This window comes from Macrobrachium nipponense, chromosome 13 (assembly GCF_015104395.2).
Source record: "Macrobrachium nipponense isolate FS-2020 chromosome 13, ASM1510439v2, whole genome shotgun sequence".
Classification (NCBI taxonomy): domain Eukaryota; kingdom Metazoa; phylum Arthropoda; class Malacostraca; order Decapoda; family Palaemonidae; genus Macrobrachium; species Macrobrachium nipponense.
The window spans coordinates 24,949,445-24,962,912 of NC_087206.1; the positions used below are offsets into that span (position 1 = coordinate 24,949,445).

The window sequence follows — 13,468 nt, forward strand, 5'->3', positions numbered from 1 at the left end:
GGGTAGATGCTGACCAATAGAAAGCAGGATCTTATGGGGTGACTAGCATCAGGAACCAATGGGAGGGCGGGAGGATGGTGGGGAGTTTATTCAGTTGGCGGCGGTGGGGTGCTAGTTTTGAAATTGTTTTTGGTGGTCCAGGCAAATCTTGGGATTTAACAGCAACAACCTTTCGTAACTTGACCAATTTTCGTATGTAGAGCTGTAAAATTGTTCGTATTTGCTTTCGTATCTCGAGTTTTTCATAAGTTGAGCCTTTCGTATGTCGAGGTACCACTGTACATGTTTTTTCTAATATTCCTTTGTAAAATTACAATTATAACTGACATACTGCCATAAAAGATAAGAACTAAAACCAAAAGCATCCCCTGTTCATAGTGGAGGAAAGTGTATAACAAGTTACTCCATAACTTAGTTAGCATATATTTGCTAAACAGAACTCATTAATCTTGATGAGCATTATACTATGTGAAACAGACTTTGTGACACTGACATGAAAGGCCCCATTGTACTAGTTCTGCCTTCATCAGTTTTGGACATATGCTGTGCTTCCCAAAATCTACAGGTTCTTCCCCAGTTATCTTCATGTTTAGTCCCTTATGTTTTTTTGTTTTTTTTACACAGCTCATTCTGAAGACTCATGTGTATATTTTTACCTTCAAAAATGTCTTATCATGGTTTAGAGAGTTTTTACTTTTCATTCTTCTCTTTAAGTTGGTGTTAAGTTGGTGTTGCTGTGAGTACTTGCTTTTCCTTGCTGGTGTTATTAAGTTCTTTCCTTTTTAATATATGTTTGTTCATACTCTAACAAATCTTTGGTCTTAACAATAGGATAATTTCTAGCGCCTAGCTGGATCTGGTTAAATTGCAGATGAAAGCAAGGAATCTTGTGAGACCTGGCAACGCGCGCGTATATCGGGTGAAAAGTGGTCAAGGACCATGCACCCACGCCACAGCATTCAGTCTTTTTCGTAATCTCCAGGGCAAAAGTCGTGGTTGACCTCTCTCGGCCTTTACCTGGTTCATTGCCCGTTTTCGCTTGTGTTTTTTGTGTGTGTGCTTTTATTATGGCTTCTGCTCCTTCTCGGCCTCAACAACGTGTGTGCCCGGGTACCCCAGGTTTCCTGTGTTCTCGTTTTTTGGCTTCTTCAGCAACTGACCCGCACATCAATTGTAGTAGGTGTCGTTCTAATGTTTGTAAAATAATGAATTAATCCCTGCACGGAATGCCGTGCATGGCCTAGAGAGCAGTGGAAGTTTTGCATTGTGGCTTCTACTATATTAGATATCTCTTTTAGACAGTGGTTTTTTGTTGGTGTTATAAAGTAACTGTTTCTCTGGCTTGCCTTTTACAGAGATTTTTCATAATTCTCCAGTACTTTCAGTACTGTATGTAGTATGTTTTCTTGTTACTGAACTCTATGAATGGATTTTCAGATGATATTATTGTTACATATTATCAGTGAATTTTGTATCTGCTGTCCACAGCAGATACAGCTGTATATTCATTCTTATTTCTGTATCAACTTTTTCATTTGTAGACTCAATTAATTTAAGAAAAATTTTGCTGTTGTCCCCACCCCCAATTATGTTAACCATACAGGAAGTATGTTGTCTTTATTTATGGATATTAAACTCTAAGGCTTGGATTTTCTGGGAATACAGTATTCTTTTTATGCACATATTTAAAATGAGCTCTTCTTTTTTACATATTTATAGCAAATGCCATTTTTGCTCTGTTTATGGTAGCAGTAACTGCATGCTCTGTTTCTCTGTGGTATTATTTACTTCTGTTCTAATGTTTTTTTATTGTTATACGTACTTGTGCTTCCCTTGCTCGCTAACCTTTAGGAAGAGTATTATTTAATAGCACCTTGGTGTTCCCGTTGGAGTTGCTAATGATCTTAATTTTTTGTTTCTGATACTTTGTCCTGGTTTACTATGAAACTATCTACGATCATCAGAGACTATGAGCCAGAATATTGCTACAGCACCGTCAAGACCTGTAAGGCTGGCAACCCGTTGCAACCTATAATTGCCCAAGTTAACTCTAACTTTTGAAATAATGAAGACTCTGAATATAACCTCATCACCCTTTACATCCCTAAGGGTACTCAGTGGTTTCCATGTGGGTACTCAGTGGTTTCCATGGTAGAGTTCATCGGCATTTTGAATGCTACATCCACAAGCCCTATGGAGAAAGCCTTTTTACAAACATACTAGTGGACGAAACCATTGCTATTACTCTCAGAAGGGTCTATCACTCAGGTGCCACACCCCTGGACATACCTGAATATGCCCTACGATGTCTTCTCCAAATCTGCATAGGGGTGACCTCTAATGACAGGTAGTTGTTGTCACCATGGGATCCCCCCTTGGCATCCTATTTGCTAATATGTACATGGCACATGTTGAGGAAAGAATAGTCAGTTCTGAACCAAAACCAAGGATACATGCCAGATATATTGACGACATCTTCATTGCCATCAGGACCGAAGAAGCACGTGCCTACATTGTACCTTGAAGAGGAACTCCAACCAGAATTTCACTATTGAATATGGTGTTGAAAGCTGACTTCCCTTCTCAGATGTGAGCATGGAAGGGAAAGGAAACAGGTACAATACTATCATGTACCAAAAAGCGACTAACATGTTTATTGCCTGAACGCTCGTGGGGAGTACCCCGACACTTACAAGCAGTCTGTGGGAACCACATACATAATACGTGCACTTACTCATTGTTCTACCTGGAAAGTGACTCACTTAGAGCTCAAACATGTTAGGCTGCTCCTCACCGGCAATGGATATGACGGTGATCTCAGAGAAGGTTGCATAAGAACAGCTGGATGCATATGCCAGCACTCCGAGAAACATCACACTATATTACAAGGCTGCATATCACAGTCAATTCAAGGATGAGGTCAGGGCCCTGAAGGGGGATGTGTCCTATCATCATAGGACATCTTCTCCGATGAGCAGCAAATTGATCGTATGTCATAAGGGATTACCTCATGGGACATCTCTGTCGGGGAATGTTTCCTTGGCAGCTCAAAGGCTTCTCCCCTGTCTACAGTGTATTTACTTAGACAATGCACAAGTTGACAGTAGGATATTTAGAACGTATCAGCACTGAGCATTTTGTCATAGGACATCCCCTTTGTTTATCCTATTGTCTCTTTTGTCTACTTGGAAAAGACCCATGTTAGACCTCTTCACTTCGACAGGAAGCTAGAGGTCTTCTGTTCATGGTCCAAGATTTGTTCTGTGGAGCAGAAGACTCCCTCTGCCTTCTGGAACTCACTGGGAGGTTGAAAGATGGAGTGCCCCGCCTCCCTTCCCCGAATTTTCTGAAGTCCCAACAAGGTTGCGTTCAACTCCAATATGTTGATGTGGACTTGGTTATCCTGTACACTCCATGCCTCCGAGGTCAGGAGCTCTTCGAGAGGAGTATCCCAACCTTTGGAGAAGGCTCCCAAGTACAGGAACAAATTCAGAGGTGTGAATTAAGGGCAGCTCCCTTTGTCAAGCTCCAAGGTCTTAGGTTAACCCAAATGGCTCCTTGTTACCCCTAGCTGAGTGGCCAAGAGAGATTCCTCCCTTGCACCTGATTATATATCAGTTTAGCCAGAGTTATTTCATTTTGATTGTTCTTGTTATTTTTTGCATTGTCAAAATATGGTGGATGTTCAATGTATGGGAAGCATATGGTTGATTTTAGAAGATGTCTATTGATGTATTTAAGTTGTGTTGTGACGTCAAGGATGTGATGTCATAGAAGACAAGATGGCGGCAGCGTCGAGTGAATGTAAACAATACTAAAGTTCAGAAGGAGACACATGTGAGGCTTGGTAGGGGAGAGCTCTCTGTCTGATGGGAGATTTTGGGTCGTAAGCCTTGTTGTGGTGGTGTTCTTCAAAGGTGTAAGCGGGAGTATACTGGGACCGGAGAACATGAACAGGTAGATTGTACATGTGTGTTCAAAAAGGAAAGATTAGGCTAGGAAAATATTCAAAGCACCATCTTCTCCAGTCTCTTGGGGAGAGGTGCCACCAATCACACAGTGACTTGGATGTAAGGCTATTACTTCAGAGGATCTTCATCAGTCGTATACAAGATGAGCCGTCTGCTGCTATGATTGGTGTCATCAAAGGGGTTTCTCTCCACCTATAGTTCCTGTTCAGTAGACAAGATCTTCTGAATGTTTTTCAGAACAGAGGAGATTCGTTCTGTTGACACTGGCGAGAAGCTACAGGGCTTACTTGAAATTAGTTCGTCTGAAGGATGTAGATCTCGCTTCGCTCTCAGAATTCTCAGTGTGGTTTAAGAACTTGGAGCGGTCTTGTTCACCTAGGAAACTCAGACCTCCTACCTGGGACCTTACTCTGGTACTGAGTACGAGACCTTACTATGGTATTGAGTATTCTCTCTCAACCTCCTTCAACCACATATGTCAATTGTCTCCCAGGAAACTGACTTTGGAAGCAGTTTTCCTTGTGATATTGGCTTCCTTGGAATGGTTGGAAAGCTTCATGGTCCCATCAAGCACTTCATCGTTATGTGGACATCTCATCTCCTAGAGTTAAGTGTTGCAGACTCCATGTTAGCATAGGCCAGACCAAGAGAGAGGTGTCCTAGAACACCCTTCTGGTTTTTTACACAACATGATTAGAAAAGCCAACTCCTAATCATCAAGTTCTCCCACCGATTGGGTGCATGCAAAAGTGCATGACACCAGAGGAATACATTCTTCCATGGCATTTCAAAGTACGTACCTATTCATAGGATTTGAATGCTGGTTCATGACTGCATCAAACCACTTTCACTTTCTTCTGTAAGAAGAATGCTGCCCACAGATCCTTGGACACGTTTTCCTTGGGACTAGTGGTGGCTGTTCAACAAGTGTGACTCATCCAGTGCCCTATTGGGGCCGCTTGTATCTTGCCTAAGATGATTGTGTGGAAGAATAGACTCATTATACGATGGAGCTGGCTTGATGCAGCTGAGCATTGCAGCCATACTGTAACAACACTTTTCATGTTCCATGTAACATGCAAATCTGCTTCTCAGTAGCTTAAACTTTTTTTCCAGCAAGTGGAGTGAGGAGTGGTGACAAAGCCTTTTCATGTGGCCGACATGGTTTGTTGCCTGAACAGATATACAGTGGTCCCCCCGTATTCACAGGGGGTGTGTACCAGACCCCCCCGTGAATAGTTAGAACCCGCGAATAATTGGAAACCCTATAAAATGCTTAAAACCTCCTATTTTGTTTGTTAAAACTCAAGAAAAGCTCACTAAAAATATTTATACCTGTTTTTTTTAATAGTTTTATCACAAAAAGTCCATTTTATGATGAAATTGACAAAAAAGAGGAATTTATGGATATTTTTAATAGAAAAATACTGCAAATAGGCAAATTTTCTGCGAATAATGGAGGGAAATGTTCCAGAGAGAGATTCGTGAATGAGTGAGTCCGCGAATCCGGAGAACGCTGAAGTTCTTTTGGACTTCCATGAATGCAGTGAATCTGGTCATATTGCATTTGATGTGAACCGAGTGGACTGAGTGTTAGATATCCACATATCTAACATCTCAAAGGCTTAAGTCCTCCTCTTTAGCAATCTCATTTCTAAGACGAATGATCGGATGTGCCATACCTCCAGTTGGTTCAAGATTCTCACCTCCCTCCAATTATGAGTCTATTCTATTGTTAAGACATTTTGTTCTGTGTATGAACAAATGACAGATTTTTAGTGACCATATATTTCCGCTTATAAGACAACCTTTGAAATCCTAAAATTCACCCCTGAAAATTGGGGTTGTCGTATATTACAATTCTAAAAATCAAACCTTGAATTCTAAGATGTGTATTGGTAGGCTGGCCTCCTTGTCCTTGATGCTATAGCCTAACCACCAACATACATGAAGATTGACTTTATGAAATAAACTGATAATAAAGGTAATAAAACCATTTTTACCTAATATATTAGTGGCATATCTTCATAACAAATAGCCTTTTTGAAGAATAATTCTAAATCAATGAAACACTTTTATCTATGCAATCCCAGCTGAGAAGATGTAAACACTGAGTTATGGTTGCGCTCATAGCAACCTTTCAGCAACCTTTACTTTTGGTAACTTTTTAGAAATTTCAATGGTAGTGTAATTACGGTAGCAATAACATTTAGGAAAACATAGTATTAATTTTTCATTAAAAGTTTGTCATACATATCACAAGACTGATCACATGTGCCACCATCATAAGGATTCCAGTCTGTGGTGAGTCGATTTTGGCTTCGTCGTCTATATCATACAAATCATCTTCGGTACCATCCATGGCATTTATTAAGTGATTTTGTGACACTTTCTGTTTTCACGTTCCCCCATGCTTTTATAACAAAATGCAGCGAGCATCAAGTGAGGCAGCACATAAAGCTGTTTGTAACTGTTTAGAACAATTAAGTCATATGAACAATAATTGTTTGAGAATGGCGATGAAATGTAAACAAACAATGGCTACCTTTTTAGGCTACGTATGTATGAAAAACATGATATAGAATCGGCTTTGTTAAACCCAGCTTAGATAATTTACGAAAGGAATGTATCTCTGAATTAAGTTCCAATTGGCAACCAAAGACAGTGATGATATTAGTAAAATGCAATCAGCTGATTATTTTATGGCAGTAAACAGAACCAGGATGCAAATGGGGCATCATCACTCTGTTCATATACTACTAGTATAGTAAAATGATAATACATGCAATATGATTACAGTACAATAAGTTTTATTAAAATTATCATTACTATTCTTAATACAACTATTATTCGACTTCTGCAAGTGGATATCTATCAGTGTAACAACCTAACTGGGGCAGTAGTTACTCTCTCTCTCTCTCTCTCTCTCTCTCTCTCTCTCTCTCTCTCTCTCTCTCTCTCTCTCTCTCTCTCTCTCTCTCTCTCTCTCTCTCTCTTTGACTGTAATACTAATGATACTCCTCCATCCTCCACTAAAAAATTCAGGTTCTTATAATTCTGGACAAAGCGATTATTATAAACATGAATTGACATAAACAACTGAATTGAGAAACAGCTGATTGCTGATGTCATTTATTGTAAGTATTGAGCGTTTATTAAGAGCTCTGTTAAAATTGTCAAACTGTTTAAACTGACGATTCTCAATGGTGGCTTCCATAAGTAAAAATAAAATACATTTTTGTTCATCCCTCATGCAATGTAGATCTCAAGAAGAATACTAGTAAATTAAAGCTGGAGGTTATAGCCGAGGCTGAATAAAATGCATAACGCCCAGGCAGAAGTGATGTTCGGAACTGGAGAAGTCGCATCTCATTCTTATACAATGAAGTATTATGTGTACTTTTTCAACCAAACTTTGTTAATTTATGATAAAAGGTATCTCCTATTGAGGCACAGTGTTATTTCCTGTTGATTCTGCTTGTTGGAGTGAGTCATTACGTATTATGATAGGTGTTAGTCGGCAGACAGTGAACTGAGTGTTAGGAATGCCACGTGGGTCCATTTTGCATGGAATAAGGCTAATTATGGCTAGAGTTTGTATGAAGAAATATGTTTTATTGTAGAAACATTGCTTCATAGCTTTTGTTGCATACATTGTTGAGCATATACATAGACTGTAAATTGTATGATGTGCTTAATAGGTAACTTTTAACTAGGGATTTTATTCATTCCAGTATTTAAGTATGTCCAAGAGATTTGTACCGGAATTGCCAAATGCCCTGAATGGACTACTGTCATTGTCAGTAGAGGCAAAGAAAAAAGTGAAACTTCCAATAAATCCGCCTTTTAAACGCTTTGGTGCTGCATCGTCTTTGTTACTATTAGAAAACAACATTGAAGAGTAAGTTATAATTTGCTCAGTGCTGCATATTTCTTCTACAATTTTTTAATAAGGTGTGTTTTGTGTTTTATCTAAACCAATATCTATTTTGTTAATTGTCACTGTAGCTGTGCTTGTCCTTTTAAGGTTTTATTAGGTGCATTTGCATGCTCTTAGTGGACAATGTCACTGCTCAGGGCACATATCTTCCCTTTTTAATGTTCATCAGTATTATATATTGTATTACATATTTTAAGTAAACAACTGTCATGAATTTACTTTCTTTGCATCATCATTCTTTGATTTTTCCAAGTATAAGAGTTACCAGTTATTATAATGACAACACTTCGTTTAATCCTTACTTTCAGTTGTTTGAAGCAGCCACTCCTTTGTGCCTTACATTTCTGAATCTAATGAAAAACCTTTCTGTTTTACAGGGAAAAATTGCCAAAGTTGTCTCTTGCTTCTTTAAATGACAAGGGAAAGGAAATAACTGATAATTTCAAGGTAAACATCTTGAGTAAAACAGTGAAACTTCTCCATTGTCTATGTGATTGTTGGTCAAAGCTTCCATCAGTCAAGGCTGTGATGGAGCCAACTGCCAAAATCCTTGAAGCCATCTGTTTAGATCATTACCCGAATTCACTAAAGGAGATGATTACCAGACTAAAGAGTGCCATTGACTGTTTGCCGGGACCGAAACGGGCATTAGTCAAGGAAGCAAAGAAACCCAAGTCCCTAAAGATGTATGAACCAGTAATTGAAAGAGTGTAAGTATATTTTTAGAATGACTTGTGATTTCTGGAGACATCTGCTCTAGTTTAATGCAGGCATATGTAGTAGGCAGAAAACCCAAAAAAGTTGTTAGGAATAAATCTTACTCGCTGTCAAAGTTAGCTTATATCGTTTTGGCATTAAGTGCGATTGGCATTCAGTTTAAAAAAGAACTAATGCCCGACTAATCTACTAGGACTGTCTCTGTAATCACCTGATTCCCACAAGATGGCTTTGGAATGTTTACGTTCTTGTCATAGTCTAACCTAAGTTTCACACCTCCCTCCTGGCTTCGAGCCTAAATATGTGAAATTCTCTATGCATTTTACATGTAGGCCTCCTCTGTCTTGTATATGTACATAACATCCCCTTCCTGTTTGCTAGACACCATAACCTTAATTTTACTGACATTTATTTCTTAAACTTATTTACAATTCTTCTTAGTCTCTGCAGTAATCGCCAGTTTATTTGCATATAACAATTCCCATAGAGTTTCATTCCTAATCCCTTCACTGATACATTTATAACCCGTACAAACACCAATGGGCTATGTGCTGATGCTTGACTTCAAACATATTGGTTTCGGTAAAAGCTGTTATCATTGCTGTGCTTGTTCTAAATATCTTCAACAAACATGATAAACTTTTCTGGCACTTTCCTCTTTCTAAACTTTTCTGGCACTTTCCTCTTTCTTAAAACAAAACTCTATCTCCCTTGGTATTCTACCAAATGCTTTCTATTGGTTTAGAAATGCACAGGAGAACTTTTGTTTACATTCCAGCCTCTTATCCTTGTAACTGTCTTACTATAAAGACATCATCAACTGTACCTCTTCCTCCAATGGAACTATACTGCGGTTAATTCAGTTACTAGTATAATCTCAAAAACTTGTAGAACAATTGTTGGGTAGTTTGATTTTTCTGTAATTACCACACTCCATAATATTTTCCATCTGTTTAAACTCTATTAACATTTGTACTTTCTTCACAAACTTATGATATTACTTCATTCCAGTTTGCCCTTTCAAGTTCCAATATCCATTTTTCCCAATTATACCAATTACCTTTAACATTTCAATTTGTATCTCTGATGGATGTGGTGCCTTCCTATTCTATATTTTACTAGTAGCTTTCTTTACCTTTATAGATTGTATCTCCATCACTGACTCGTTTACTCTCCCCATCTTGACCATATCCCTTTCAATTTCATTTTTAAAGATGCTATGTCAGACCATCATTGTTTTCATGTCATCATTGGTATGCAATCTATATCCTTCGTATCTTCCATGACACCAGACTGATCCAGATCGTCTTTGCTCTTTTGTTAAGATTGATATTCTGTAAATGTTTGATATTTTCAAAATATTATTTCTACGTTCCTTTGTACCTGACCTGTTGAGCTCCTCTAGCTTTTCCAGAACTTCTTATAGTTCTATTTTTTATAATAGATATATAATATATATATACATATATATATATCTATATATATATATATATATATATATTATATATATATATATATATATAATTATTATAATAATATATTAATTATATAAAGTATAATAAAATAGCAGATGCTTTTGACTATTTATACAAATGATTTCACTCATAGGAGTATTTGACCAGTAGTTAAGAAGGAAAACCACCTTAATGGGAGCACTTCAGTGACCTACTCATTAGTTTTGCAATTATATTACTAAAATTTGATGTGTTCACATGAAGTCATTCTTTCAGGGTGTAGAATTGATTTTAATTTAACTTTCAGAAAATCATTCCAGTTTTTCTTAAGTCAGAAATTAATTTTTAATTATTGGTGGTACTCCAGATTTTAGCATTTCATGCAGAGTGAAATTTTTGGTCATAATAATTTTGATGTACTTTTGAAAGTCTTCCAAAGTAAGGGGAGGGGATACTTTTAATCCAATCATTTATTACTTTATTAGCAGGGTGTAACATTTAGTACTTTATTAATGTAGTGTGATATTTACTAATGTAATTATTATTGCAGTGTGTATAACAGTATTAGTGTAGTGTAATATTTACTAATGTAATTATTAGTGCAGTGCGTATAACAGGTGAATCCAACAGGTTGTTGGATTTCAGCATCATTTGTTGGACCTCTTATGACCACAGTAAGTTAAAAGTTGGATATTTGGCATCATTGACAATTGTAATTATTTTAACCTATTATCTCCCCAACAGAATTGAAGGCATGAAGAAATCTGTTGGTACCAAAGACTTCCAGGAAAAACAGAAACTCTTACAGAAGTTGAAGAGAGAGCGAAAGGGTGCAAAGCGAGAAATCCAAAGGGACACAGCATTCTTAGCCAGGCAACAACTCATGGAAACTTTGCAAAGGTAAGTTATCAAAACCTTCATCCTTTTCCATATCTTAAAATTATTGCATTACTGCTTGTCCTTCAAAACTGTGGGAACATTCTAATTATGAGCTTGAGGTATGTACTGTCAGTGTTGTTTATTTTCAAGTATACAATAACTTTTCCCTACAGTACAAACCATCTCCTTTTATTTAGGAATATCTTTCAGTGCAAACTGGAAATAGGGTAAAAGCTTGGTTACAAGGTATTTAACCAAGTGGTTTACAGGTAGAGAAAAGGGGTAAGTGGGAAAGTATCTTTAAAAAAGGATCATTGCCTTAACTTTTCCTTCTTTGCAATGTATGTACAAAGAGTATGGAAGTCTGGATACCTTAAGGTCAGCTTTATATTTGTGGCCAAGGGCATGCACAAAGTAGTTGTCTGCCACCCTAACATATTCATGATGAGAAGAAAGTACAAACATTGCTCCTACACAGTCTGCAAGACATTGTTAAAACAGGAGCATTTGATCCAGTCTGATCCTTGAAGGCCCAAGCTGCTCCTCCCTCAACCAAAGGACAACACCTGACAGACCACTGCTTCCCAGGACATACCAGATTCCATACTGACCCAGACAAGTCCCTCATTACAGGTGCCAGTTGTGGTTTAGCCACTGTCAGAACCCTGTTTCAACTTGAAGCACCACCACCCCCTAGTATGGTGCTTGGTGAAACTGAGAAAGGAGAGGAACAGTCCTGGGCACTCTCCATGAACCCCCCTGTCCACCACAAAGGAGAACCTTCCTCGCTACCACCGCAAAACTAATGGGTAGACAGGGTACCCAACTATTAAGCAGGCTATGGAAACCCGACGCTGAGCGGGTCATTCAAACCCCTCTCTGTGCGATCCTGTGGAGTTGTGGTGAGATGAGGTACTCTGCTTACCTGTCAACCCAAAGATCATGAGAGCAAAATAACTCTGTTGCCAGTGGTAAAACTCAATCTGCAGACTGGATACGCAATAAGCAAATGGGCCACACAAACTCCTTGGTGAGTAGGTCTAGCAAACTCTTCTCTGAGCAACTCAGAAGAGTTGTGGTGAGATGGAGGATGCCTTATGCGCCAGACAAACAAACTGAACAGCCTTAACTCGATGTGAGCCTGAGATGTCACCGAGACTGTGCACTCCTGACCTCCCGCGAGGAGGAGAGTACATGGATGAAACCTACCAAGATTTACTACACAAGGACAAGGACTGGACTTTGTTATATCATTGCCTGCCTGCAATAGGAAAAGAGAGCAAGGTCAAGGTAAAGGAACCGCAGACTAAATCACACCCACTGAAGGAAGTTTACTAGGAAAGACTACTGCAACAGAAAATCCTTTTCCAATGCAGTGATCCATAAAGCCAAGACCATTGTAACCTCGCATAACTACCTCAGAAGATCATGAGTACCTCATGGACAACTGAAAAGTTAATATTAGTATTATTAAAACATGACACAGCTGCTGACGAACCCTTCTTAGAAGCTGCTATATTTCAGCCAAAAATTATTACAAGGTAACCTTGACTTAAGATGCATTTGGTCTTTGTCTGTTCTCCATTGAGAAAAGAACAAACAAAAGCGCTTAAAAGCAAAACCAATACTAGAACTTTCAGGGACAAAGTCACACAAGTAAGCACTTATGATTGATAAATCACAAGAATCATATAAAGGAAATAGCCAGCACACACAGGACTGAGAACAAGAAACATTTGGATACCACCCTTGTTTAGTCAGTACATGGCTGGTACAGTGCATGCACAGGATAGTCTACATGTGAAAGGCATAGTGTTTGTAACCTTGTAGGAACAAAACATATTATTTAAAATTTTTTATTTTTGTTTTGTATTGTAAATTTGATTTTTTGTAAGTCACCCAAATAATTTATTTAAAAAAAAAATATTGCCACAATTATTTTCATCCCTTCTGTGGCATGAGATTTAAATTTGAACAGGTCAGAGTGTATGAATGCCAGATATTCCAGAAAGTTTAAATTTTCTTCTCTTTTTAGTGATGCTGAACGAAAGAGGAAGGTCAACCAGATCATGGCTGGACTTCAGAGTCAAGAGAGCGATCACAAGAAATTGAAGTTGAAAAAGTTTTAAATTCTTAATGTTTAGGGTAGTTTTATATTGTCTAAAATTATCTTATTATCAATTTATTTTATATATAATAATGAAAATTTTACTTCTCCCATCGTATTTCAACCTTTTGTTGATATTTACCTGACACTTGAAGAGTTGTGTCCTGTTTGCAAAAGTTGAAAGAAAACTATATAACTAGAGTACAAAACTTCCCTAATTGAGGTAGTAAAATGTTATCCACAAAACCTACCATCAGAGGTAACCAAGGCCATTTTTTCCCACTCAATTCTTATCCTTTAGGGAATTAGAAACTTACTGACGAGGTCTATGAGTCAGCTTTTGCTGTAGCATCATTGATGGTATGCTTGGCATATCTATGTTTGATGCTGTACTATAGTA

At 38.0% G+C, this 13,468-nt stretch overlaps 1 protein-coding gene across 1 annotated transcript in view; it reads left to right on the forward strand.

Moving 5' to 3' along the window:
- The window catches only part of LOC135225692 (nucleolar protein 14-like), a gene marked incomplete at its 5' end in the record, with an annotated part of 100,984 nt that extends 87,806 nt beyond the window's left edge, over positions 1-13,178 (forward strand). The window contains 4 exon segments of the mRNA XM_064265044.1: positions 7,706-7,872; positions 8,289-8,621; positions 10,827-10,982; positions 12,997-13,178. Of these exon segments, the coding sequence (XP_064121114.1) occupies positions 7,706-7,872; positions 8,289-8,621; positions 10,827-10,982; positions 12,997-13,090 (750 nt within the window).
- Positions 13,179-13,468: the final 290 nt, after the last annotated feature.